The sequence below is a fragment of the Wolffia australiana genome, chromosome 3 (assembly GCF_029677425.1).
Source record: "Wolffia australiana isolate 7733 chromosome 3, ASM2967742v1".
Classification (NCBI taxonomy): Eukaryota; Viridiplantae; Streptophyta; class Magnoliopsida; order Alismatales; family Araceae; genus Wolffia; species Wolffia australiana.
Window position 1 is genome coordinate 1,525,485 of NC_135837.1, and position 19,937 is coordinate 1,545,421.

The window sequence follows — 19,937 nt, forward strand, 5'->3', positions numbered from 1 at the left end:
TATAGAGGCATAGATAATTATATAGATAGTCTCCATTAAATGTAGTTCTTATAAGAATAATGCCACCTTCAATGTGTGGCTTTCATATCAACAATTGGATAACAAAGATCAGCCTTTATATTTATAATCCATAAGCGTTGACGAAGATAATGAGATATTCATTAATAGGTATTGGACAGGACAGATAGCTGTGTCCTACATAGATGACCCATATAAGATGGGACATTGGAGATAGAGATAAAGATAGAGAGAGATAGAGATAGAAATAGAGATAGAGATAAAGATAGAGATAGAGATAGATATAGAGATAAAGATAGATACAGAAATATAAATAGAGAAAGAGATAAAGATAGATACAGATATTTAAATATAGAAAGATGTATAGATAGAGATAGACATAGACATGAAGATGGAGAGAGACAGATTGAGATATAGATTAAGGTAGAGATAGAGATAGAGATAGAGATTAATGTAGAGACAGAGATAGAGGTAGAGATTCAGATAAAGATAAAGTTAGAGATAGTGATTGAAATAGAGATAGAGAGACATAGAGATCAAGATAAAGATAGAAGTAGAGACAGAGACAGAGATATCAAGATAAAGATAGAAATAGAGATAAAGACAGAGACAAAGACATATACATAGACAAAGACAGAGACATCAAGATAAAGATAGAGAATATATAGAGATATATAGAGATGGAGAAATAGAAATAGGCATACACATAGAGATAGACATAGAGATAGAGATAGACGTAGAGATAGAGATAGAAATAGAGATAGAGAGAGAGATAGGCATATAGATAGACATAGATATAGAGATAGAGACGAAGATGGAGAAGGAGATAAAGATAGAGACAGAGATATATATAGGGAGATGGAGAGAGAGATAGATAGAGAGTTATTTTTTGACGATCTCTCTCTCTCTCTCTATCGGGACATCGACGGAGAAAGACTAGGAAGGTGAGTTCCACCGGAACGGATCTTGTATTCACGATCGGACGAAATGATAGAGCCGGAATTACGAAACGGATCTTGTATTGTTATTTCAGTTTTTTGCTTTCTACAGATCTGAAAATCTCCCCGCGAACTTTCTCCGAAACTTCATGAGATGCCTATGATTATCCGAAACAAAGATCGTCTTTGTCTTAAGATTTTGATTCTCATCTGTCGTCGAGATGTATCATTTGTTTCTTCCCCCTACTTTTCTACCTGTTCAACCTGCTTGTTTGTTTAAAATCCGTTCATTAGAGTCAGATTCTTTCAATTTACCATCTATTGCAGCTAATGATTCGTTTGCTATCTATTTATTTTCCTCGAACGGCATATTGGCCACTCCAGTTCATTTTTATGGCGATCTGCTTGATGAATCCCGTAATCAGTGAATCTTAATTCTTCATTTGATTTTCGTTTATTAAAAATTATTGGAATCGGTGAATTCTTAACTAATCCAAATGCATGGTATCGTATTTTTGCAATTTGAAATGGTTTTGGACTTTTGCTTTATTTTTTGAGATGGTTCATACGAATGTTACGAAAACTAAACCCCACATCATCTTTATTTTTTGCTTTATTTGAGTATCTTTTCACATGTAATCTTGAATCTGCACTCTGCAGGGTTGAAATGGTTCTGGAATTCTACAATCTGAACTCACATTCGGGCCTAGAAAAACTCGATGATTATCTACTCACTCGTAGCTACATCACTGGGTAGTAGCATCTAAAATAGAACTTCATCTGTCTGATATTATTACTGTTTATACGGAAGATATGATTCAGGTACCAACCTTCCAAGGATGATATTACTGTCTACGCTGCCATTTCTCCACGGCATTCTTCGGATTTCATTAATGTGTTCAGATGGTTCAGCCACATAGATGCCCTTTTGCAGTTGAGGTATTTTCTGTTTTTTTTTTTTGCCTCTGCCTAATATCTGAGAAAAGATAGAGATTGAGATAAAGATTAAGGATCGAGACAGAGGTAGAAAGAGATATAGAGATAAATATGTTACAAGGAAGAGAAAAGTGACAAAGAAGTTCATGTGGAAATTTAAGTTTGCAAAGGCATATGATTCCATCGATTGGAATTTTTTAGTCCCCACTGAGGAAGAGAGGCTTTCCTGTTGAATGGGTGTCATAGGTATGGCGATGTGTTATGTCCCATTCGTTTGCACATTTCACTAGTTATTCACAAATTTTGCCTCAGTTCAATTTTTAGAAAATCCCTCCTTGTCTAACTTTGCCTTGTTCATATGCTATATCCAGCGGAGTGATCTCAGAAGGCAAGGGTGTGATTATTGAGAGTTCGTGGGTAGGCAAGTAGAGGTTAGACCTCTGATCTGGAGTTGTGAGGAATTGGTCTAAAAACCATATTTTGTAAGTAGATTGATTTTTTTGGTAATGTATATAGCATGGGATGATAAATGTTTTCATTAGAAGAGGAAAAGTTGCATTTAGTCAACCAACATGTATGTACTTGAGAAAAAAAAAATTCCTGACAGATTGGAAGACTTAAAAAAAAAATCGTGTCCTTTCCAACTCCCTATTCTCTCAGGAGAATGAGCCATAATTATAGCTTGTGTTGATCATCTCGTCATGTTTTTTTATTGTTTATAAAACTGATAAGCCTATATCTGCCCAAATTGCCCAAATTGTTTATAAAACATATATTTTTCCTTGTTTTAGTTTACATATTAAAATGTAATATTGTGGCAAAATTGGCTGTTGATCTTAAGGCTGGGTTCTGGAATTTAGGAGAGGTCATAAGTTATCTTTGTATGCATTTTCACTCTTGGGGAAAGACTGGCCAAACTGATTCATTTACTTGAATTTGTGATAGACCTGAATGAGACTGGGTTCATTCATTCCGTTGTGTTCCATTGTTGGAGTCAGAACATGATCTTCTGATGTGATCTTAAACTAAAACAAGGAAAGATATATATTTATGATATGTTTGTGATTAAATATGATACAAACCGTTGTGGTTCGTATCGTGAATTGGATGTCTTTGGTGGTCTTTGTAGGGATAGACTTCGACAAAAAAAGACAACATGAAGTCAGAAGGTAGTTTTATGTGGGCCTCTCACAAGGAAGGCTACAACATTTAAGGGAAATAATGTTAAGGATTAAAAAACAAGAAAATGCACTCAATGTGCTTGATACGCGAGGTAGAGCACATCAAAATAACTTAGAACTCTGCTGCTAGAGCTTCAACTTGGCATGATTAGAAGTTAAATCTAATCAAGACACTGCCTTAAGTCAGTGCTTTACTTTGGGCTAAGCATGTGTGCGGTCCAAATATATCTTGATGTCTAATGGTATGAATTTCGAGCCCACCAAAAACCAAGGAGATTATATGAATATGAGTTAGCCAAAATAGTGCCCAAGAGAACAAAAAGACAAACCCACAAGGAGGGTGCCAAGCGAAGATATATTTGTTACTATTCTGCACCTTCTCACACTATGTAATCGGCCAAGCCATCTGAATAATAGAAATAACCTTATTTTTTACCAAAATACATCTCACAACAAAGTTTCGAGAAGGTTGTACAAGTCTTCAATATTCGATATGCATAACCATAGATGCATACATTTTAGTCCTTGATTTTTTCATTTATTGATTTCATTTGTTTCTCCCTCGCTTGATTTTTTCAGTAATTGTTGCTTTGCATAAAGAAAATGGAAAGTTGAATAGAAGTTATTGAGGATTTTTTGCATTCATTAGAAGATATTTGGCGTGTCAACTTCTTGATTTTGGATAAATTTTCCTCTTGATCATGATCACAAAGTTTCTTAGTTGTGTCCCTCCTGATTCTCTTGTTGTCCTTGTATGATTATCATTTGTTTTTTATTTCCAGGAATGTACTTCTTTATCTGGATATCTCTGATACTCATGGGACTATAATAGTATTTTAGTTAATTTGGCATGGAAATCGGCACCAAGTTTCATAAATATTCATTTACAAAATAAATCATGCATGTGTCAATGAAAATGATCTTGAAATGATGTACTGAACAAACATCATGACATCCTTTAGTTTACGTTAATTATTGGAGAAACACGATATGGTCCCTTTCATAAAACTCCACCAGAACCTTCGTTTTAAAACTTTTGTTATGAGAAATTAAGGGTAGATAGTAATGGAGTTGTTGTCTCTGAAAAAACATTGGGGCTATTGGTACTTGAATAAAATGATTTTCATTACATAACGTTAACATGCATATCACATTAATTTAGAAATTTGATTTCTCAGTCTTAGAAGTGAACAAGAGATGAGCTTTGATTTATAAGTTAAAAAATATGAGTTGGCTAATTTGGATCTGTCTTAGATACAATCAAGAGATAAGCAAGAGATAAATTAGTTGCCTAAATTTTCATGATAGCTAAGAGTTACCAAACTTTATAATAATACTGAAATTTGTGTATATCTCTAAGAGCTTGTGTGCTTTTGAGAGGGGTTGAATAATTGTATTTTAATTCCCTTTGTATATGATAATCGTTTAATTTTTTAATCTCATGATGTAAATAGGGTCTATTATTCGTCAAATATGATATGGTAAGAGTTTCCATTCGATGACCCTAAAAATTCACAAAATGTTCGAATTAATAATAATAAATATTATTTAATTCATCCAAATATTATCTTCCAAAATATCACTAGATATAAATATTTTTAATATCACACGTAGCATATTATTCCATAATGATAGAAGCCTTTGCTTCATATGTGTAATACGCAAGAGTTGGCATTACAAAAACCATTTTGATTTCAAAATAGTCTACTCTCCAGGACTGTGATAAAATTATTACAAATTAAAATACCTTGATATGTAGCATTTAGTAAACAAATAGACGAAATCATTTGTTCAAATTAAATATTTTGTGTTAAAATTACTTCTTTTTTTGGTTTTAAAGCATATTAAGTTTATTGCTTGGAAATTCATCATGACAGCACTAAAATTTTAAAAATTAATCTAGTTTAAGATATTTGGAATTAGTAATTTTAAACAGTCCTTACTTTACACGGTCCTTTATTATTATTGTAATCACCAATAGAGAGCAAAATGGATCAAATTATAGTGCATGGAGTAGATTGTATTAATAAATATAATTAGTAATAAATATAATTAGGTAGGTAATTTAAGAGTTCTACTATTATATTCACTTTGAAATCATGATGAAACTCGTAGACATTACAGAGTATATTGATAAGTTTGTACATTCTGAATAATATCTATGCCTGAATTTCTGAAAGCCAAAGTTCTGAATTATATCTTGAGTCCTAACAAAATAATCCTTGAATTTAGCCACATTATAACTGGATTGGATTCCCTCTAGGTTGGACTTCAAACATTTTAGTGATTTAACTATTGTTTTCCTTGAGCTCTTTAATTTCACGAGTTAACAATCTTAATCGTGTTGTTATTAAAAAAAAACAATCTTAATCATCTGTACATTCTCCGTGAGAAATTCCATAAAAATATCTTTCTACAATAAAAAAAATCATCAAACCAAGTTTCCAAATAATAATTAATAGTTATGTTTTTCCCCACTCCAGAGAACCGGGTATAAATGGACGTCTGAGATTAGATCTAAGTGAGATCTTGACCGTCCATTTCGTCATCGTGCTGATCAAAGGTCTTATAAAACCCTAGCGCCGCTAGGAAAGAAGTTGTGTACTTCAAGACTGCTCGGCGATCTTCCTCTTCTTCGATCTCAGCCGAAGGTATTGCAAATTGTTTGCAGAGTTATTCGTGAAGATTTCTCTTTTGCTCTTCTTGCGGATCCAGAATTGGGAATTCAGACGAACATGTTTTAAAAATCGTTCTTTGCCTGTGATTTGTGATATTTTTCTTTAAAGAGAATTGATATTGTAACGTATTGCACTTCATAGATATCTCTTTTACTCCTCTTGCGGACTCTGGAGTGGAATTTCAGTTCGAACGTGTTGAAAATTCGTTCTTTGCCTACAATATGACAGTTTTCTATGTGCTGAATTGATCTTGTAGCGTGTTGCATCTTGAAAATATCTCTTTCACTCTTCTTGCAGAGTCCAGATTGGATAATCAGTTTCTATTGTCGAATTCGTTGTTTACAATAGTGTTCTGCATAGACAATTGATCTAGTAAAGCTCCGAAATTTAAGATTTTATTGTATATTTTCCGTCGCTGATGGTTATTTCGTTTTTGTTTAGCCATGGCTGTTTCTTTCTCCGACTTCAGCTCCCCGTCCGGCCTCCAAAAGCTTGACGAGTATCTCCTGACGCGGAGTTACATCTCTGGGTAAGTTCATCTAATTAGTTTAAACTGATTGCGAAATGGATATCAAGTTTAACCTTATTTTCATCAGATATCAAGCATCTAAGGATGATCTCGCTGTCTATGGCGCGCTTCCCTCGCCACCATCTTCAGAATACCTCAACATTTCACGTTGGTACAAGCACATCGATGCCCTTCTGAAGCTAAGGTCACCATTTCCCTTTCTTCTTGAGTTCAATTGAAAACTTTGATATGCGTTCTTTGGAATGTCCTCTGAACAAAGTGTGCTCTTCAGCGGAGTGAGTGAAGCCGGCAGCGGCGTGGTCGTTTCTTCTTCTGCCGTTGAAGTAGCTCCCCCTTCTCCTCCAATTTCTGATGCTAAGGTTAATTATTTCGACATTTTTCTTGGTTGATAGATCATCATCACACCATTTCAGAGAAAACGCGATGAAGATTATCATTGCATTGATAGATCACTTTACAAAATCATGTTTCCAATGGATTTGTTAGGGATTCCTGATTGTTATCTCCGTGTGAGAATCGAAGCCAGAGATCGCCATTTTCTTGATCAAATTTCTTAAAAAATTCACAGATAATTACGTCATTTTAGATACGGTTTGGTTAGTAGTACCATTTAATAGATCACTTTACAGAATCATATTTCAAAACATCTTTCCATGCAATCATAGTTGGTGTCTCATTCTGTGAACTGAATCCTCATATCGTAGATTGCTTGATGGAACATGGTTCATTAAGTTTTTCAAATTCTTCGCTATAGGTTTCGATGTAGTGGAATTAGTAAAACCGGGGTTTCTTAATCGAGATCTAAAGCTCTGAAGGAAGTGTACAAGTTAATGATTTACTTTCGATTAAATGAGTGAGATTCTCGGATGTTTCATGTGGGGTCTAGTGGATGCTTTTTTCTCATCTGCGCCACTATTAATGATGATGATGATGAAGATGATCATTTCAGGCACCAGCTGCAGAGGAGGAGGATGATGACGATGATATTGATCTATTTGGAGAGGAGACTGAAGAGGAGAAGGCAGCCTCCGAAGCGCGGGCAGCAGCAGCGAAAGCATCTGGCAAGAAGAAAGAATGTAAGTTATCCCCTGAATCAACTCCTTATTAATTGACATAATTGTTTGCTGATATTAAATGATGATTTATTTTTTTCCTTAGAGACTTTTCTGAAAGAAAACCATTTACCCGAGTAACTGATAACTATAATCGTTTGAAAGGTTAACCTGTCCGATTATTTCCCTGAAGATATAAAATATGGTGCCAAAGTCACCAAAACCTTTTGTTGAGAGTATATTGATAAAATTATATTGAATTCTCTTTTGCTTCACAGCTGGGAAGTCATCCGTTCTCATGGATATTAAGCCGTGGGACGATGAAACCGACATGAAGAAACTTGAAGAATCAGTGAGGGCCGTCCAGATGGAGGGTTTGACCTGGGGCGCATGTGGGTTTTCCTAATTTTAATTATTCTAAAATTTTATTTTTTGCATCTTAAGAAAGGGAATTAAATTAGTTTTCTCTAAAATTTTCCAGCTAAGCTTGTTCCTGTGGGGTATGGAATCAAGAAGCTTCAGATCATGATGACGATCATTGATGATTTGGTCTCCGTTGACGGTCTGATCGAAGATCACCTCACCGCCGAGCCGGCAAGCGAGTACATCCAGAGCTGTGATATCGTCGCATTCAACAAGATTTGTGAGTTGAAAATTTTCTTTCTTGGAGTTTCACCCATTTCATTCAACAAGATTTTGTCTCTTTTCTTTTTAAGTTTTTTTCTCTTTTTCTATTTAAGTATTATCTAATCTGGGTTTTTTGTTCCGTTCCTGCAGGATTTGCTTGGCTAGTTTAAGGGTGGGCTTTTGTGAGTCCACATTATTCTATCCTTCTACGTCTCGGATCTTTGTTGCCAAGGAGACTTGTTTCCTAATTGAGTGGTATTTTCTTTATTTCTTTGCTCTTTTCTGATCGAAGTTGTTGTCCTTTTGGCGTCGCATTTAATAATGATCATGAAATAGAGACGCCAACTTTGTGCAAAATTTTTGCAAACCTGACATTCTTCTGTCAGTTAGAAGGATAGAATAATCCTAGAATTTGTGCAAACCTAGAAGGATTGAATAATCCTATTGTGAGAGGTATTTTCTAGGATTATTCTAAAATAATCCTCGAATAATCCTAGAAGCTTATATATGTTTTGTGATTAAGGAATAGATGCTAACAAATTTTTTGTTGAAGAAACCTTAGCCCAAGGTGAAAACTTCAGGAAATGTGATTTATGAAACTTCAAATTTTCATTGAATAAAAATTTTCAAATTTGTTAAAGCCACTTTTATACGATCCATTTGTGCGGTATTTCTTCATGAAAATAACTTGCATTTAATCCCAAGAATTGAGGTCAAGATTGAGGGTGAACGGGTCGAGGAATGTTTCCAATTGGTTTGAATCACAAGTTGGAAACGGCACATCAAGGATGGGGAGGTCTTGAACTTGCATTTCCTCATGAAAATAACTTGCATTTAATACCATCCTCCTCTGACAGCGTCCCTGTAACACAGACTGTCTGTCACCCTCTCCTCTCTCTCTCTGCCTTCCTCTCTCTCGGTCTCTCTTTCTCCCTACTGGTTTCTCTCTCTGGGTCCCTCTCTCTTTGGGTCTCTCTTTCTCTCTCTCTTGGTCTCTTTCTCTCTTTCTCTCTTTCTCTTAGTCTCTCTTTCTCTCTCTTGATCTCTTGATCTCTTTCTCTTAGTCTCTCTTTCTCTCTCTTGATCTCTTGATCTCTTTCTCTCTTTCTCTCTTTCTCTTAGTCTCTCTTTCTCTCTCTTTGTCTCTCTGTCTCTCTTTGTCTCTCTTTCTCTCTCTTGGTCTCTTTCTCTCTCTCTTAGTCTCTCTTTCTCTCTCTTGGTCTCTTTCTCTCTCTCTCTCTCTCTCTCTCTCTCTCTCTCTCTCTCTCTCTCTCTCTCTCTCTCTCTCTCTCTCTCTCTTAGTCTCTCTTTCTCTCTCTCTTAGGCTTCGGGGATTCAGACAGATCGTTCGAATGATCGATCGGATCGGGCATTCGAACGATCGAATCCGAACACCGATCTGCCCCGTTCAAATCCGATCCGAACCCAAACTGAGCATCTGTTCGGATCGGATTGTTCGAACAAGGTGGCTGTCCGCATCAAATGTTCGAAAACGATCTGATTCGAACACGTTGTTCGAATCGGATCGAATCGAATGTTCGAATCTGGCGTCGCCAGTGCCGCTCAGCAGCGCCGGCCAGTGGCCGCCCAGCCCAACCAGCGGCTGCCCAGCACCAACCAGCGGCCGCCAGCGCCTGCCAGCAGCCGCTCGCGCCGGCCAGCGGCTGCCGCGACCGCCAGCAGTGCCGGCGGCTGCCAGAGAGTCGATGGCGCCGCTTGCCATTTGTTTGAAATGGTTCGAACTTGTTCGAACAAGATCGTACAAATGGCAATCGAACACGATCAAACCAAATTGTTCGTTCGAATTGGCTTTTGTTCGTTCGAATCTGTTGATCAAGATTCGAACGATCCGATCTGATCCCCGATGCCTACTCTCTCTTAGTCTCTCTTTCTCTCTCTTGATCTCTTTCCCTCTCTCTTAGTCTCTCTCTCTTTCTCTCTCTTGGTCTCTTTCTCTCTCTTAGTCTCTCTTTCTCTCTCTTGGTCTCTTTCTCTCTCTCTCTCTTAGTCTCTCTCTCTCTCGGACTCTTTCTCTCTCTTAGTCTCTCTTTCTCTCTCTCTTAGTCTCTCTCTCTCTCTCTTGGACTCTTTCTCTCTCTTAGTCTCTCTTTCTCTCTCTTAGTCTCTCTTTCTCTCTCTCTTAGTCTCTCTTTCTCTCTCTCTTAGTCTCTCTTTCTCTCTCTCTTAGTCTCTCTTTCTCTCTCTCTTGGTCTCTTTCTCTCTCTTTCTCTCTTCTCTCTATGTCCCTCTCTCTCTGTGTCCCTCACTCTCTGGGTCTCTCTTTCTCTCTCTCTCTCTCTCTCTCTCTCTCTCTCTCTCTCTCTCTCTCTGTGTCTCTCTCTCTCTCTGTGTCCCTCACTCTCTGGGTCTCTCTTTCTCTCTCTCTCTCCCTCTCTCTCTCTTTCTCTCTCTCTCTCTCCCTCTCTCTCTCTCTGTCTCTCTCACTCTTGGTCTCTCTTTCTCTCTCTGTGTCCCTCTCTCTCTGTGTCCCTCTCTCGGTCTCTCTTCTGTGTAACTCGCTCTCTTGGTCTCTCTTTCTCTCTCTGTCCCTCTCTCTCGGTCTCTCTTCTTCTGTGTAACTCGCTCTCTTGGTCTCTCTTTCTCTCTCTTGGTTTTTCTGTCTCTTCGTCTCTCTTTCTCTCTCTTTGTGTGTCTTTCGCTCTGTGCGTCCCTCTCTCTCCTGGTCTCTCTTTCTCTCACTGGGTGTGTCCCTCTCTCTCTCTCTCTCGGTCTCTCTTTCTCTCTCTGGGTGTGTCCCTCTCTCTCTTCGTTTCTCTTTCTCTCTCTGTGTGTGTCCCTCTCTCTCTTGATCTCTCTTTCTCTCTCTGGGTGTGTCCCTCTCTCTCTTAGTTTCTCTTTCTCTCTCTGGGTGTGTCCCTCTCTCTCTTGATCTCTCTTTCTCTCTCTGGGTGTGTCCCTCTCTCTCTTAGTTTCTCTTTCTCTCTCTGGGTGTGTCCCTCTCTCTCTTGATCTCTCTTTCTCTCTCTGGGTGTGTACCTCTCTCTTGGTTTCTCTTTCTCTCTCTGGGTGTGTCCCTCTCTCTCTTGATCTCTCTTTCTCTCTCTGGGTGTGTCCCTCTCTCTCTTAGTTTCTCTTTCTCTCTGGGTGTGTCCCTCTCTCTCTTGATCTCTCTTTCTCTCTCTGGGTGTGTCCCTCTCTCTCTTGGTCTCTCTCTATTGTTTCTCTCTCTTGGTCTCTCTTTCTCTCTCCCTTGGTTTCTCTTTCTCTCTCTATTGGTTGCTCTCTCTCTCTTGGTCTCTCTTTCTCTCTCTGGGTGTGTCCCTCTCTCTCTTGGTCTCTCTTCCTCTCTCTGGGTGTGTACCTCTCTCTTGGTCTCTCTGTCTCTCTCTCTTGGTCTTTTTTTCTCTCTCTGGGTGTGTCCCTCTTTCTCTTGGTCTCTCTTTCTCGCTCTTGGTTTCTCTCTCTTTGAGTGTCCCTCTCTCTTGGTCTCTCTGTCTCTCTCTCTGGGTGTCCCTCTTTCTCTTGGTCTTTTTTCTCTCTAGATGTGTCCCTCTTTCTCTTGGTCTCTTTTTCTCTCTTTTGGTCTCTCTTTCTCTCTTTGGGTTTCTCTCTCTTTGAGTGTCCCTCTCTCTTGGTCTCTCTGTATCTCTCTCTCTGTGCGTCCCTCTCTCTCTTGGTCTCTCTTTCTCTCTCTGGATGTGTCCCCTCTCTTTCTTTCTCTCCGTATGTCTCCCTCTCCCTCTTGGTCTCTCTCTTTCTTTATGTCTGTCCCCCTCTCCTTGGTTCTTTCTTTCTTTTTGTGTGTGTGTGTGTGTCTCTCTCTCTCTCTCAGTCTCTCTTTCTCTCGGTCTCTCTCACTCTCTTACTCTCTTAGTCTCTCTTTCTCTCCTATCTCTCTCGGTCTCTCTCTCACTCTTCTCTCTCTTAGTCACTCTCTCTGTTTTCAGGTGTCTTTCTCACTCTATTAGTCTCTCTTTCTCTTGTATCTATCATTCTACTCTCTCTTGGTGTCTCTCTCTCCCTCTCTTCCTCTTCTCCCTCTTCTCTCTCCTTCTCTCTCTTGATTCTATCTCATTTGGCCTTTTTCTCCCTCTGTCTCTCTCTCCCCTTCTTTCTATCTCTCTTTCATTATTTAAAATATGTTACCACTGTAATCCAAGACAGCTGTCCAAAGGCATTTCATAACATTGTCATCCATCACTATCACGTAACCTATCATGCATGCATCACCTTGATGAATGACATGATGGATGATATTTGGCGTTCCCTCATCACAAGTAATGGTGAAGTTATATATGTACTTCCACGACTCCTCCAAAGGCATTTCATAAAATATAGGTTATTGAATTATTCAGTGAGGTCCATTTATAAAGTCAATGTTTTGATCTATTAACATTATTAAATTCTGTCACAACACTGCACGCCATAGGTGTGGAACAACCCAAAAAACCATTTTCTTTCTTGCCTCTGCGATGCTCTCTTATTTTGGAAACATAAGTAGTTGACTCAAAACTAGCTTCATTGGCAAATATGAGAGATGAAGGTAAAACAAAATATTTAGTTAAAAGGAATTTCGTTCTTAAGGATTTGTCAAAATGTCTGATAAGGCAACAAATGTAGTGACATAATTATGGTTGGTATCTGGAGGCCTTGATCTAGATGAACATAAGGATTCAATGCAATGGAAGACTTATCATGAAATCGCAAAAGCATCATTAAAACATTGAAACATGAAATCACTAGTGCGTGGATCACATCTATAATTTATTAGATCTTGGAGTGAGACGAGTCGAGCTGTTCATGTATGCAGCCTCTATATGTTTCCACGCAATCTATGACACATTGAATCTCCTCCATCTTGATGAGTTTCATTCAACCTCTATCATTGTCGTTGTGTCCTCCTGATTGCATCGAGAATGAAGTGGAGTAGTGGGGAGAAGAAGGTAAAGGCCCTTGAACAAATATGGCCTAGGTAAATTTCATTAAAGTGTTACCCTATTCATAATAACTAGATATTTTTTATAAGAGCCTCTAAACCTTAAGTATATCGTCCAATGTCCAAAAAACAATCTGCGTGTGACCTTATAGGCTCGTTATCAGTCTAGTTAACAAGTCCAATGGCCCACTAACATTTATTACTCGTCAAAATTAATTAACTATATCGTCTTTTAGATTAATTAATGTTGAATTGATTTAACCCATCGATAGGTTGAATTTCCAACACGTAGGGTGCCAAGCTATACCTCGTACTCTAGAAGATACAAATGAGTGTATCTCGACTCACTCAGGCAACATGTTCATCATCGATTTTCATGTACTTATAATCCTTTATCCATTCGATACTCTTAGGGTGACTTCGGTATGGTCAGGTGTTAAACCCTAATCTATCATCCGAATAAGTACTGATGCGTTTGGAAATCATCGGAGAACTCATCTTCAATATTTCACTGTGTTGGCCAAGAACTTCATCGCATCTTCTTACTTGAGCTGTCACCTCTGATACTGAGCGTGGACGATCACATTTTGACCATTCAATCGTCTTCATAAACTCCTTGATGCACCCCAAACTAAGACTATTTAGAATCCCATGATTATTAACATGTAGGTCATAGTCAAAGTACAATTGTCTGTTCACAAGATGTCTTTGTTGTCTAAGTTCTAAGTACCACCTACACAACTGTGATATGAATCTACATGTTTGACAATTTGGTATAATAACATTTAGGGATTAGTATGGATCAGTTCAATGAACTCTTTCCACAAAAGAGCACCTACTATCTATCCTTAGTGTTGCCACACTAATGGGTAGGGGATCGGTTATACTCAACATATGAGTGAGGCTAGATAGTGTCATTCTATCCCGATACTTTGATGTCCTTCTTGTATATTCACATAATTCACATAATTTGATATCCGGATACCAAGATCTCATCATAATTCACATATTCTAATTATGTATTCCTGAACTTCATAATAAGCATTGCACATGCATTATAATAAATATGTTATATTAATAAACATCGAACAAGACTTGGAATGTGTAATTTACTTGCCAACCGCAAGTATGTCCATCACATTATTCCTTGTGGAGACTACCCATAATCATCATATCTAGTATATTTGTTGAGTCATGATGAAATTAAAAATGTTCACACAAAATTAGTTGTATTTTGGAATGACTAATCACAAAAATTGATTTTTTTCTACGACTTGGTGTCCAAAAATCCTCAAAGAAATAGAAACGAGCTCTTGAATTATACACTATTACATTAATAACTCATTTATTTATGAAAAATTCAAGAAATTCCAAAAATTTCCATAAAACAGTGAAAATTTGACTAGCTCATTTAAAATTCTGAGATAACTCGGAGGTTCATTTTGAATCTTAAATTTTCAGTAATTATCTTAAAATGGCATACAATTAAGAAATACTTTCTTATGAATGAATGATGAGAATATGCAAAAATTCTATATATTATAAATACATTCATGCTTATTATGATATCACATTATGAATCATGGCACTTCATCTTTCATATCGTTAAGGCTCTAACTAATATCAATCATCCATAATTTTATAATAAACCTTGCTTGACTTTATAGAAAAATCATTATTGAAGAAATCTTAGTTAAATAATGCAGATTATCATTGCTGATATTTGCCTTGCATGATTTTCATGGTGCGATAGTTTCACACAGAATGCAGATGTTACATAAAAAAAGCTGATAAAATAAGAAGACACTATCAATATTCATAAAGTAATATTGATCATATATCACTAGTGGGGCCCGCTCGCATTGCTCGCGTTAGATATTTTTTCGTGCCTTTGTGCGGGGTGCGGTGAGAATTTGGTGCCTTTGAGCGGGGCGCAGGAGGCCGGGAGAGGAGGACGGGGCGGCGGCAGGGAGGGGGATCTCTCACTCTCTCTCTTCCTCTCTCATTCTCTCTCTTCCCTCTCACTCTCTTATCATCCAATCAGCATCCAGAAGGGTACACCAATTTCACACATCGCACACCAATTTCACCAATTTCACACCAATTTTCCCCGCCGCCCGCGCCCCCTCCTGCCGCCCGTGCCCCCTCCCTGCAAAGTTATCGTCTTCAGGGTTCTTCACCAGGATCTGGTTGTAGTGGGGATGCGATGTCTGCACGAAGATAAAAAATAACGCTCTTAATATATCAGAAAATGGAGTATAAAAATGGCAATTTCATGTTTTCTCCGAGAACAATTTTATATATTCTATAATATGGTAGCGTTTCTGTAATTTTTTAGCAAAGAGATGATGTCAATGACACATGACATCGCGGTTAAATGGAAAATGGAAATGAAACCTGATTTTTCAGCACAGTAGATTAGAATATGATTTAAATAAAGCATAGTATCAGTCGTAAAAAAGTTGTGTAAACACTGCTTCGGTCCAGTTTTTCACAGATAGCTCGAAAAGGTAAACAAAAGAGAAAACAGAGTATGCAAAATGTCTCATTCAACTGTCTTAAAATTGAGAAAAAGGATTGTTAATTTCGTAAAATCGACCATAAAGTGCAATTTCTTAAACTGACCGGCCTTTTCTCCTCAATCATCGCAGATGCAGTTTTTGGTTTGATGTCACAGCCATATGAAGAACGTTGATAAAGAAACGAATACAGAATTCATCTCAGATTCAAGAAACTCATATCGACCATTGGAGTATCACCACAGGTTTTCCTTCCACAAATATCACAGCGTATAGATGCTGATCTCAGATATTCTAACAAAAATTTTCCTCCAAATCGCCGAAACAATTCGACAGATAAAGATAATAATCTCATCGAGCACAACTCTGCCCCAAAAATCCATGAAAAACCAGTGATCCTGACGCTTCATCATTCAAAATGAAACAAAAATTAATCGCTCCCAGGAGCCAAAGCCAAATCAATCCGGAAGAACGATCCAGATTCCCAATGAAGAAAAATCGAATTTGGGGAAGAACCCACCAGATCTTTGATGAAGAGGAAAGCGGCGAGGAAGAACACGAGGAAGAACACGGCCGGGCGAGGGGAGGGGGAGCGGGAGGGCGGGGGAGGAGGGCGGGGCGGCGACGGGTAGGGGCTTTCTCACTCTCTCTCTTCTCTCTCACTCTTTTGTTAGCCAATCAGAGGCCAGAAGCGCACATGTATTCCTCTTATAGTAGTATAGATTATCATTTATACGGCTTACAATCATTAAAATATCATGAAATTATCAATTAAGTTCTCACGTTACCTGCTTTGAAAAATGGGTTTAATTAATAGTGATTCAAACTGCAAATTACCTCGAGTATCTCACGTGAACCTTAGACCCTGGACAAATATATTATCATAGAAATCAATTTAATGCAAGGATTTTTTATCATAGATATAGATTAATACAACTTCGATTATAATTATTCAAGATATACAAGCCATAATAAATGTCAATCCTCAGCTCTCTATCACATCACGAACTTCTCTCCTATATCGTATCTATTTAGTTAATCTTCTAATAAATAAGATATCAATGAACTTTGTCAACTTTCTTATAACTTAAAATTATCTCAGACATAAACTCAGTGAAGAATGAATGAATTCTTACACGAATTACACAATAAATATATCTATCTTATCATAAAGCTGAACCAATGGAATACTTAATAATGACTGAATCAATCGAACTTTTATTTATGTTATTATTTCTTAATTTTTTCTCCTTATTCTTGATCTCTCATGACTTCTCTTTACCTGCTGGTTGGAAATTCTGAAATTTGGCCGACAGGTTTATTAATAGACGTAAAGTCGAACAAAAACATGTCAAGTTTAAGCTCAGAAAAGATTGAATAACAGATTCCACTGTAAACAGGCGAGCTACTCATATCAGATATCATTGTGCATCGATATAGATTTAGTCACAGATATCTCAAGATCACCTCAAATTTTCATAATCCATTAAGAAAGAACTTCCTGTTAGGGCATCGTTTTTGCAAAAATCAAATATGTCGATAGATCAAAGGCCTAACGAATCAATTTTTCTTCCACGGACGAGAACTAGTCCAATCCGCCAAGAAACTAAAAACATTTGAAATATAAAAACTGATCCAGTTTATTTAGAAACTTCGGAAAATGATCTCTTTACAACGGATGAACATATTAACATGCTAGAAGTAGCTTACTCCACAGTCCACACATCACGCGACATTAACCTCTATGTTCTTCGGCTTCTTAGGCTGCGGAGGCTTCACCTTCTCCACTCGAACAGTGAGCACGCCGTCCTGGCACACCGCGGAGACCGCATCCGCGTTGGCGTTCTCAGACAGATGAAACTTCCTCATAAACTTGCCGGACCGGCGCTCCATGCGGAGGAACTTCCCGTCCTTGTCCTCGTCTTTCCGATCGCCGTTGATAACGAGAAGATTATCGTCTTCAACTTATACCTTGATTCCGCTGGATCTGATTCCCGGCATGTCGACGACGAACAGGTAGTGATCGGGATACTCCTTGACATCGGCGGGAGTCGAGGCCATGGCTTTAGCTTCCTGCACAAAGGACCGCGTGGGAGCGTTGAAGGCCTTCTCCACCTCCTCTGGAATCGCCATGAGACTCTGCAGCCTCGCGTAGAGCGGACTCTCCATCCCGAACATTCTCACATCCATGGCGAAATTCTATGTTCATAGCTCGAGGTATCGAACTCTATTTATACTGGTAATGGAAGCTTCTCGAATGTTACGTGTCTTTCGCGCGCGCTTCTTTTCCCGCCAAGTGCCTCGTTGCACTAAATTTGAAATGTTCTGGATCGCGGCCTACGTGGCTGCGTATTTCTGCGCCACGTGGCTTATAGTTGACTGTTAACAATTTCCGACTAACATTGGGCTATGTCTGATTGCCTAATAAAATTGGGACGGTTTCGGATATCAGATATTGGATAGATTTCCAAGATACTGGGTATTGGGACGGATCTCGTAGGCCTTCGTACGTGGCAGAAGCTGGTAATGGAAGCTTCTCAAATGTTACGTGTCTTCACGCGCTTGTTTTCCCGCCAAGTGCCTCGTTGCACTAAATTTGAAATGTTTTGGATGGCGGCCTACGTGGCTTCGTATTTTTACGCCACATGGCTTATAGTTGACTGTTAACAATTTCCGACTAACATTGGGCTATGTCTGATTGCATATTAAAATTGGGACGGCTTCAGATACCAGATATCGGATAGATGTCATTTGATATGGGGTATCAGGACAGATCTCGTAGGCCTTAGGACATGGCAGAAGCTGGTAATGGAAGCTTCTCGAACGTTATGTGTCTTCGCACGTGCTTCTTTTCCTGCCAAGTGCCTCGCTGCACTAAATTTGAAATGTTCTTGTCGCGGCCTATTTTTATGCCTATGTGGCTGCGTATATTTATGCCACGTGGCTTATAGTCGGAGCATGGTGGTCTGACAGGAGCGAAGGGCACGTACTTGTGTTGCCCAGACAAGAATCGCATCGATGCCATGAACTTTTAGTAATCCGGTGATAAAATCCATTGACATTGACTCCCAGGGTCCCATTGGAATTTGTTAAGGTTCCAATGTTCCCACAATATTCTACCGTTCTGTTTTATCCACTTGGCATGTATGACAAGTTTTCATATAAAATTCCACGTTTGCTGCCATTTTGTCCTAGAATAATCGGTTCTGCAAAAGAGAGAGGGTCTGTTCTTGACCTAGATGACCTGCCCACGAGGAATTGTGCCATTCCTATATAAGGAATGTAGAGTAGACGTCCTCAACTATAGAATAGGCCATCCTCGATCTAATATTTCTTGGATTGTCATGATGAAATTTGGGTTCTCAGCTTGCAGCTGTACTTTCGGCATCATAGGCAGCACGTAGACATGGTTGTTCTGTTCTGTTCATTTAAAAAAAACAAAGAATTTACACAAAAGGACCGCACAAGGCCTTGTTATTTTTTCTGGTCTTTTCTTTTTCAAAAACGAACAAAATTCGCACATTCGCACAAAACTAGAACAAAATTCGCACAAAGCGAACAAAAGAACCACACACGGGTCTGTGCAATGTTTTGTTCAAATTCATTTTTGTTCTGCTCAGAAAACTAAATAGAACGAACAATTCGCACAAACTCACACCAAAAGAACAGAACGACCACGTCTAGCAGCACATAGCTTAGATTAGAAGTAATAGTCAACTGGTAACTCGTAGATAGCACACATGAGCGTGGTGATCAGACAACAACTCAGTGCGTCAGTGACCACGTTTGTCTTCCCCGCCTTGTATATAATGTCGAAGTTGAATTCTGCCATGATATCTTTGATGAAAATATATGTCGCCGGCAAGCCAATCACACATTCCACATCTCGTTCCATGTTCATTAATATAACATACTTATTATAGCGCACGTGTGATGTGTATAATGAAGTCCATGAATACACGATCTGACTTAGTAAATTATGATGAGATCGTAATATGGAGATCACTAGTCTTTAAGCATGTGTTCTAAACATTCATATTCAAAGGATACGCGAGAAGGACATTCAAGTATCCGGATAGACTAGCACTATCTAGCCTCACTGATATGATGAGTATGGCCGGTCCCATAGCCATTAGTGTGGAGACACTAATGATAGATAGTGGGTGGTCTTTAGTGGAAAGAGTTCACTGAATTGATCCGTACGAATCCCTGAATAGTATTATACCGAACGGTCAATCAAGTTGATTCACGTCACGGTTGTGTAAGTGGTTCTTAGACCTGAGACACCAAAGACGTCTTGTGGACGGACGGTTGTACTTTGGTGATGGCCAACGAGTATCTAATCATGAGATTCTCAATGGTCTTAGTTCAGGTATATCAAGTGGTCAAGATGGGATCGTCCACCCTCAGTATAAGAGGTGACAGCTCAAGGAAGATGATGCATGAAGTTCTTGGCCAAGGCAGTGAAATATTGTAGAAGAGTTCTCCGATGATTTCTGAATGCTTCAGTACTAACTCGGATGATCTATTAGGGTTTGACAGTTTACCGTACTCTAAGTCAT

The 19,937-nt window shown here is 38.6% G+C and overlaps 1 protein-coding gene, 2 long non-coding RNA genes and 1 pseudogene across 3 annotated transcripts; 2 read left to right on the top strand and 2 right to left on the bottom strand.

Moving 5' to 3' along the window:
* The first annotated feature begins 1,929 nt into the window (after positions 1–1,929).
* LOC144700569 (uncharacterized) lies at positions 1,930–2,459 on the top strand. Its single transcript, XR_013580791.1, has 2 exons — positions 1,930–2,138; positions 2,264–2,459. It is a non-coding gene; the product is annotated as an uncharacterized LOC144700569 (long non-coding RNA).
* Positions 2,460–5,604: 3,145 nt separating this feature from the next.
* On the top strand, positions 5,605–8,230 carry LOC144700568 (elongation factor 1-delta-like). The gene is made up of 8 exons (XM_078572004.1): positions 5,605–5,724; positions 6,193–6,280; positions 6,348–6,464; positions 6,552–6,639; positions 7,230–7,356; positions 7,611–7,724; positions 7,814–7,975; positions 8,110–8,230. Coding segments are annotated over exons 2-8 (696 nt in total). The 5' UTR covers positions 5,605–5,724; positions 6,193–6,194; the 3' UTR covers positions 8,112–8,230.
* Positions 8,231–14,629: 6,399 nt separating this feature from the next.
* On the bottom strand, positions 14,630–16,175 carry LOC144700570 (uncharacterized). The gene is made up of 2 exons (XR_013580792.1): positions 15,896–16,175; positions 14,630–15,066 (listed from the first exon to the last, which is right to left on the bottom strand). It is a non-coding gene; the product is annotated as an uncharacterized LOC144700570 (long non-coding RNA).
* Positions 16,176–16,997: 822 nt separating this feature from the next.
* On the bottom strand, positions 16,998–17,660 carry LOC144701466 (17.9 kDa class II heat shock protein-like; annotated as a pseudogene).
* Between the last annotated feature and the right edge of the window lie 2,277 nt (positions 17,661–19,937).